Raw genomic sequence first — 8221 nt, 5'->3', positions numbered from 1 at the left:
AAAGATTTATTAACGTAGTAGTATGAAGCAGGGTGAGGCTGAAAGCCGTCGAAGCAAAACGAGGCCGCTGAACAAGCGCGACACACGGCTTGAAAGCAGCGGAGCTTTTATTATGCCACAGTCGACCGCTTCCACGCCTTCCGGAAAGCAGCGGAAGTAAGCAGCGCTTTTCAGCAAAATATATAAAACTGTTCTAGTGGTTTTTGGATATTTTAATTTAAAAAATCGTACATATTGTGCCTTTAAGTCGTCTCTGCCAGGACAGCAATAATCAAAAGACAATAATTAGCATGGTAAATTTTGCTTCTGTGAGTCAAACTCGGCCTTGTTTGACTCCCAGCCTGTGCTTGAATGCATTGTGACTATCGAATTCTTTATGCAAGGACAGCTTTCACACTCTTGTCGGAAAACATCATTTATGCAGAAACAGGCCTGAGAGTGGATTACGTGAGGAGCCCAGTCTGAAACATTTGTATGTGAACTGAACAAAGTGTTGGGATGTACGTTTTCAGTGGGCGTTTATCTGGCCCGTTTGATCTTGACCAGGTTTAAGGTTGAGGCTGAGTTTAAGGAGACGGTAAGTAGACGGAGTAGTGTTTCTGACCGACAACTCTCACATTTCTCCTGTCTTAAAGAGCTGATGAGAGTGATAGTAGGGTCAGGGTTAATTGAGTTTAAATGAGAGGCGCGTGACAGGGGCTTCTCTGTTATCTCTTGTTTAGTTATAATTAACCTCTGTCCATTGTCCTCTATATCAGGATGAATCCCAACCACTGACAGCACTTGTGCAAATGTGCAAAATTAACTTGTTTGACAAGTATTAGAAGAAATCGGAAGTTCTAAAATGCAATACATCTCATTCAACACATTTTGAAGGAAGAAAAGCTTTTGAATAGATTAGCCTGATAGATGACAACACACAGGAACTTCTGATCTGGTATATGGTGTCTAGTGTGTTAAAATGTGATACATTTTGACAACCTGCTCAGAATTTCCCATTGTTGAGTGACTCATTGAGGTCACACACTTCATAAAGCAACAAAGTCATTTGGAATAGCACACTGCCAACACCAGTAGGTCTTGTTCATGTGCAATATTGCTCAATTATTGTGATTATTCAGTCTCAACAATAAGGATTTTTCTGGACTATTCAGATCTTTAATTCCCCTGCCAACATTTTCACTGGCCATCAATCATCAGGCTTGTTTTGAGAGTGACTTTGCTTCCCTGTAATAGAAGCAGAATTCTGATCATCCTTGCAGGAACCTGTCAGGGATACCACCAGTGTTCGAACTATACCGTGGACTTTGGGGGAGCCCAAATTGCGAATTTCATGCCTTACCTTAACACAGAATCGACCACAGAGTCCAGCGTTTATATTTTTTCTACGAATCTTTGGGTTAACATGTACTAAACATGAGTGGAATTTGCACCGCAGCGCCCCCACACCTTGATGCTCATGACAAGAATAGCATGTATAGTTATCTTTATTGAAGTTAATTAGGTTTAAATCGCCGTCATGCATGGATGAATGATATTTTTGCAATTTTACACATAATAATCCACGATGATCACATTACACAAAACTGAAATTGCACGTCAAAATAACACATTGTCGATATTTTTTGAGACCCCCCAAAATTTCACAAATCCCCTTTTCAGGGGAGCCCATGTCTTATTAAGGGGAGCCGAGCTCCCCCTAGCTCCCCCGTAGTTCGCACCCTGGATACCACCATCCCACCGTGAGTGCCAAGTGTGGGTGAGAGACATGCAGGCCACTGGCCTTTCTCTCCTCTCTCACCTTTTGGAGAGAATGATCTAGAGCATTATCCCTTCTTTCATAGTCTATGTGAAAACAAATGATGATTAGTTTTCTATTCTTCATGCTCTCAACGTCTCAGACCGTTCAGAGTGATTTGGAGGCCGCCGCCTCAGTCTGTCATCCTCTTCCCACTCTTTTCACTCTAGCTGTCGACTGGTAATGAGGTTTTTCCAGTGCTTCATTGTTGTTCATTGAGAGCCACACACTTTAGATGCAGTTCTTGAACTTGTTAAAAAGCACAAGGAGAAAAGACATTGTGTTTACTTCATTTTGTTATCATTCTGTGACTTTGTTTTTTAAAGGAATATTCCACCCAAAAATGAAAATTCTCTCATTTTCTCACCGTCATGTTGACTCAGATATATGTGAATTTTCTAAAAATATAAATTTTTGTTCTTCTGGAAAACCAAAGTCATATACATCTCTGATGGCTTGAGGGTGAACTATCCCTTTAAAGTGTCATATACACTAACATTCAAGGGTTTTTTTTTTTTAAATAATACTTTTATTTAGTATGGATGCATTAAAGTGTTCAGAGGTGACAGTCATGGCATTACAAAAGATTTCTATTTCAAATAAATTCATCAAAGAATCCTGAAAAAAATGTATCATGGCTTACACAAAAATATTAAGCAGCACAACTGTTATCAACATTGATAATAATAAGAAATGTTTTTTTGAGCTCCAAATCAGCATATTAGAATGATTTCTGAATAATCATTTGACTCATGTGATTGAAAATTCAGCTTTGCCATCTCAGGTATCAATATATTTTTAAATATAAAAATAGAAAATAGTTAATTTAAATTTTAATATATTACAATTTTTGTGTTTGATTTAACACTTTATTTGTATTCAGTTTTTTCCACTAAGTTCCACTTATAATCTTAGTAAAGTGTATTTTTGTGCTAAAAACATAAAAATATTTCCGCTCTCTTTCTGACCGTTAATTAAATGGTCTATTTTTCTGTTCTTCCTTTAAGAAACATCCCATTCTTTTTCTTTTGAAAATGAGAACCACTGTCTGATCTGCTTGCAGACAAGGTTCTGATCAGATCAGATTTTTGTGATTCTGTTTGTGATTCACAGAAAATTACAGACTTTGCAGCTTTAATCAACATCACCTGGTAATCAGTGGGAATTTGGTTTAGAAATTATATACTATCAGTCACTTCAATTGTCACGTTGACCAGCAGTGATCTCACTGTTACAAAGCTTACCAATCAGAATGACAGGGAAGGTAACCAGAAACATCTAGACGGACAAAAACGAAGTTCACTAAGTCAACAGTTGCACAAACATTGCCAACAAACACTAAACTACAATAACACAAGGACACAGACGGACATACGGACAGTGCCATCCACAGTACACAGTTGTCTGATGAGCTCATCTCTAAATATACAGCACAGAGGGCCAATGACCCCCAGCAGCTGTGAATGGCCTGAGAAGACATGAGCTTTAAATGGAAGAGAATGCATTGTGACCCTGAGAGAGATTCAGCTGCCTGGCTTATCACTCAACCCTTGTGACAGATAAGGTTGAATGCTGAAAGAGTATCAGCCACTGGCCCACAAATGCCAAAACGCACAATGTCTCGGCCTTTTAAAGGGGCAACGTAATAAATCACATCAAGGGCCGAGTCACAGCTTAACCTATCATTCAGTTTGCTTGACTGGTGGTTTCCATATTCAGATGTCACAAAACATCATATATAATGTCTAAAGTGCTTGATTGAGAGTAGAAACTGGTGGAAATGGATGGTTTTCTTAAAGAGTAAACAAATTAACCATTCATACATATCCAATTTTGGTCACATCTGAAAGTATAAAATGAACTTTGTTTTGGAAAATAGTATCCAGTAAATGGTTATTTTGTATGACTTTTAAAGCCGAAATAATGTCAATTGTAACATGAATTTGCATTGGACTAAAAGCAGTCAAGCTCTGTACCATTGGCTGTTAAATATGGTAGGTATTTGTGTTTCATATGACTCTTTGACCCCTTTGTTAGGTTAAATTTGTTCCATGTGACTTGTGTCAGGACAGGAACAGGGTGGAGTACGGTTAAGGCTTCTCCGTGGCAAATGGTACATTCCAAAACCACATTTGGTCTCTAGATGTTCCCCTTTCAATAAAAGGGGATTAGACATTCCAAACATTCTGCCAGGGTTTTCAAAGTCCCTTTGATTGAATTATACAATTAAGTTACCATGCTGCAGTTAACATCATGCTCTGCCAAAGCTTCCATATGGGACAGGGGTGGCGAACGTCTGTCCTGGAGAGCCGCAGCCCTGCAGAGTTTTGCTTCAACCCTAATCAAACACACCTGAACAAGCTAATCAAGGTCTGAAGGGTTATTAGGAAGCTACAGGCAGGTGAGTTTTAATTAGGGTTGGAGCTGAACTCTGCAGGGCTGCGGCTCTCCAGGACTGGAGTTCGCCACCGCTGATATGGGAGAACCATTAGCTGAGGGGATGATGGTCTGTGTTTTTAACCTTGAGGATGTGATTGTGGCTGCCTCTCTATGCTGGTCTTTTTCAACTGAGTTGAACAGTGGTTACAAATCTCAGAACTATGCACATATAAAATGAATGTGTGCGCACAGTGATGGAAACACAACATTCTGTCTCATCGAGAGTGCAACCCAAATGATTTCAGATCCATATCAGATTTTCAGCACTGGGATGCTCATTTTCAAAGTTTTTAAATTCCTTGTTTTATTGTTGTGAATATTTTTTTCTTTTCTTTTATGTAAAGCACTTTGAATTACCATTGTGTATGAAATGTGCTATACAAATAAACTTGCCTTGCCTTGAAAGAACTTCCTTGTTTTCTCTACCTTTTGATGTTTCTTCACAGTTCAATTTTGTGGGAAGAATCCTGGGGCCCCGGGGCCTGACAGCCAAGCAACTGGAGGCAGAGACAGGCTGCAAGATCATGGTGCGAGGCAAAGGCTCCATGAGAGACAAGAAGAAGGTAAGACACTTTTTTCACTATTTTTTTACTTTTATTTTTGCTTTCTTTTTTTACTATGTATTTTCCTTTTATTTCCTTCCTTTATTATTTAAATTTCTGCTTTTTGTTTACTTTACTTTTTTATATTTCTTGTCTTTTCCTTTCCTTTTTTGTTTCTCTTTTCCTTTCACTTTCTTTTACTCTTTCATTCTTTTACTTTTGTTTCCTTTGCTTGTTAAAATGTATTTTCTACTTGCCTTGCATTGTCTTTCTTTCAAGGGCTTGTGGATGTGTTTTTACTGCATGTTTTTTTTAGTGAGGAAGACCATATACTACCTTTGCACCAGCACATAACTAATAGATGTCAAATGGAAAGAGACAAAATCCAGGCGATTCCATTTTAATGGAATTCCTGACGGAGTCTGTGTTGCCTTCCCGACTGTAGAACTGAGGCAGATGATCTTGCTGCCTCCAAGGCTGCCTGACACAGAAGAAAAATGACTCGCATTAAAATGAAAATGAGCGCTATTAGAGAAAGGAGAATGCTCTGTTTCTCAAGCTCAAAGAATACAGTTTCAGTTCCTTGTCTCATCCTACAACATTTAGTCTGAGTTTTCAGATTAGAGTACAATTTGGGCTTGTTGCACAAACAAATAATGCTACTGAAGACTGTTATGCTTTAATGGCATCTATGCCTTGTAAAGATATTTGATGTCAGACCATTTGCCTTTAACGTGGTATATAGACATTAGCAATTATGAACTACTGTCTTGAGTTCAGGCCTGTTTCCACAGACACATCTGGACTGTCTCCTTTTTGCATAATGGAAATCACTCAAAAATCAATTGTTTTATCAGTTTAAGACTTTCGAGGATACACCATCTGTGTTTATTCCTCACCGCACAACCTCCAATTCCTACACAAGCATGCAAATGAAACATTAAGTGCATACACGGTAAAATATTAGATATCATAATATTTAGGCTATAATATTGTAAATCAGGTTGGTTTGTATTGCTGACGTAATATGTAAATGATATGCTTGCGGCCCGCGAGACTTGCACTTGGACCATAGTGCGGCCCGGTGGAAAAAAAGGTTGAGAACCACTGGGTTAGAGGCTTTGATGAGATTCAGATTGATGGGAATTAATGGAACACATTGAACTGAGATGCCTCAAGCAAAGTGCCATTCTCTCACTTTATTGCACAACATATGTCTATCACACCCGAGATGCTTATAAAGGCTGTTTCGTTGGTCAAGACAGACTGGTGGCTCAGCATTCTTAGCCAGACGAGGTGTTGCACATCTAGGAAGCACAGAATAGACAATTGAAATCGAAAGTTTAAACCTCAGCTGTTTCCTCTAGTTCGACATAATTGTTTTATGACAGCAGCCACTAGGCCTTATGCTTTTCAAAACACTCTTGTCGTAATAGCATGTCAAAATTAAATCCGTGTAGAGTGTTTTTTGAATATTGTGCGAAAATGAGTGTTATATTGTGAAACCATCAAGACCTGTAGTGTTCTGCTAACTTAATTTCTGTAACACTGAAACTACTGTGACAGCAGAGCAAAACGTGTGCATAAATCCTGTGAAAAATTATGGCAATCAAGGAAGAGAGAGAAATAAGAAAAGTTACAGCCAGGGGCAAACAAGTCAGGCGTCAATAGGAGATGCCATCTGCATCTGTTCTCTTTGCCTAAATTGAATTTACTGTCACATTTCTTGGAATAAACACACAATAGGGTTAGGTTTCTGGTCTGTGAAAGGTGTTTGCTATTAGAATTAAAAGGTTAGCTTTTCCATAACATTAAATTTTAGTTTTTGTACTCACCTTCATGTCATTCCAAACCTGTATGACTTTTTTTGTCTGTGGAACACAAAAAGAGAAACTTGGCAGAATGTCCTAGCTGTTCTTTTCTGTACAATGAAAGTGGATAGGGACTAAACACTGTCAGGCTCCAAAGCAAGCAAAAAAGCAACATAAAAGTAATTTAAGTAGTGCATATGACTTGTATGCTATGTTTCAAGCCATTTGATAACTTCATGTGAGAAACATGACATTTATGTTCTTCACACTGAAATTTAAGTTATTCACTGGAAATCTCATGGTCACCGTTCACTTTCATTATATAGAAAAGAACGACTTAGATGTTCTCCTATTAATAACTCCTTTCATATTCCACAGAAGGAAGACATACTGATTTCGAAACCCATGAGGCTGAGTAAATGATGACATTACTTTTTTACGTCAGTTATTCCTATAGCAAACTGCTATGTTTATAATATCACATGACAAAATAGTCTGTTTACGCTGTACGCTGTAATTCAGATCATGCAAAAGGTTCATGCATTTGATGGTTGGAAGTGAAATAGAGATTCTGAGTTTGGAGGACGTTTGTGTACAAATAGGTGCACATATCCTAAGAAAGCTTGCTAAAATCATCATGTACTTTTTGTAATTTATAGCTTGTGTTGGATTGGCCTTTTACGTTCACTGTTGATCTATAGCTGTTATCGTTAAATGCATCATGCAAACAATTTTTTCACACTTTGCTGTGTTGTGCACAAAATTGCCTACCCACCAAAGTAGGCCAGACGAAGACCTCTATGCATTGTGCTGCTGCTTAGACTGTTTCAGAGTCAAAATCACAGTTATTATTAGCACATAACCAGTTGTGGTTGCAAGACTGCAGCCTTATCGGTTGCACATATTTGATCATCTAATTACTCTATTCTGAGGAGGTGGCAGCCACTTATTAGCAAATACAACGCCACCAACTGTGATCTGAGACTGGCGTCCTCCGGTCAAGGATGTGGCCAGGACGTCTATGTCTTTGTTTCTCTCATTCAAACTTTACCCTTGAGGCCAAGACGATGTCTGTGATTGCTTGAAGCGGGAACCTCAGAAGGCGGCGAGCGAGTTCACAGTAATTGATTGTTCTGTAGGTCTGAGCTCTGCGTCGTAAACATAAGCCCCGCTGTGATAAAAAACCCAGCTGGAGACAATGCATTCAATAAGGCTCAATGCTTGGGCCCGAACGCCCCATTTCTATAGCAACCGGCTCGTCACTGCTGTTGGCGGTCTGAACCCTGAGATAAACTGACGGTCACTTGTCTCCAGGCTAACTGTTGCTACATGTCTGTTGGTGTTTTAGGTTTATGTCCATGTGTAACTACAAATAAGAGTCTAGAAAAGTTTCCATGGAAACTGGGGTGCTGGGTAGTCACGGGAAGTTGTCTGTATGCTCAATCAATCCAAAGTCTTAAAAATGTCCCCTGGAAAATACTGTTGAGAAACGTCTTGTTGGAAATGTGGCCTGGCGGGTTGTGCACGTACTTTGACACGTTTTCCAGTGTCGCTTAAGCGGGCGACCCAAGTTAGAGTCATTTCCCAATGCCACCCCCCCCTCTCTCACTGTCATTTCCTGGCTCCTCTCT

At 39.2% G+C, this 8221-nt stretch overlaps 1 protein-coding gene across 4 annotated transcripts in view; it reads left to right on the top strand.

Moving 5' to 3' along the window:
• Nucleotides 1-8221, top strand: part of LOC107749853 (protein quaking-B-like) — a 43906-nt gene that overhangs the window by 18960 nt on the left and 16725 nt on the right. For all 4 annotated transcript variants that reach the window (XM_016565052.1, XM_016565051.1, XM_016565055.1 and 1 more), the window contains exon 4: nt 4684-4800. In XM_016565052.1, coding sequence (XP_016420538.1) covers nt 4684-4800 — 117 coding nt within the window. The remainder of the gene's footprint in view (nt 1-4683; nt 4801-8221) is intronic.

The sequence above is a fragment of the Sinocyclocheilus rhinocerous genome, unplaced genomic scaffold, assembly GCF_001515625.1.
Source record: "Sinocyclocheilus rhinocerous isolate Xijiao unplaced genomic scaffold, SAMN03320098_v1.1 scaffold31, whole genome shotgun sequence".
NCBI classification, from domain to species: Eukaryota; Metazoa; Chordata; class Actinopteri; order Cypriniformes; family Cyprinidae; genus Sinocyclocheilus; species Sinocyclocheilus rhinocerous.
This window is presented reverse-complemented; position numbering and strand designations above follow the sequence as displayed.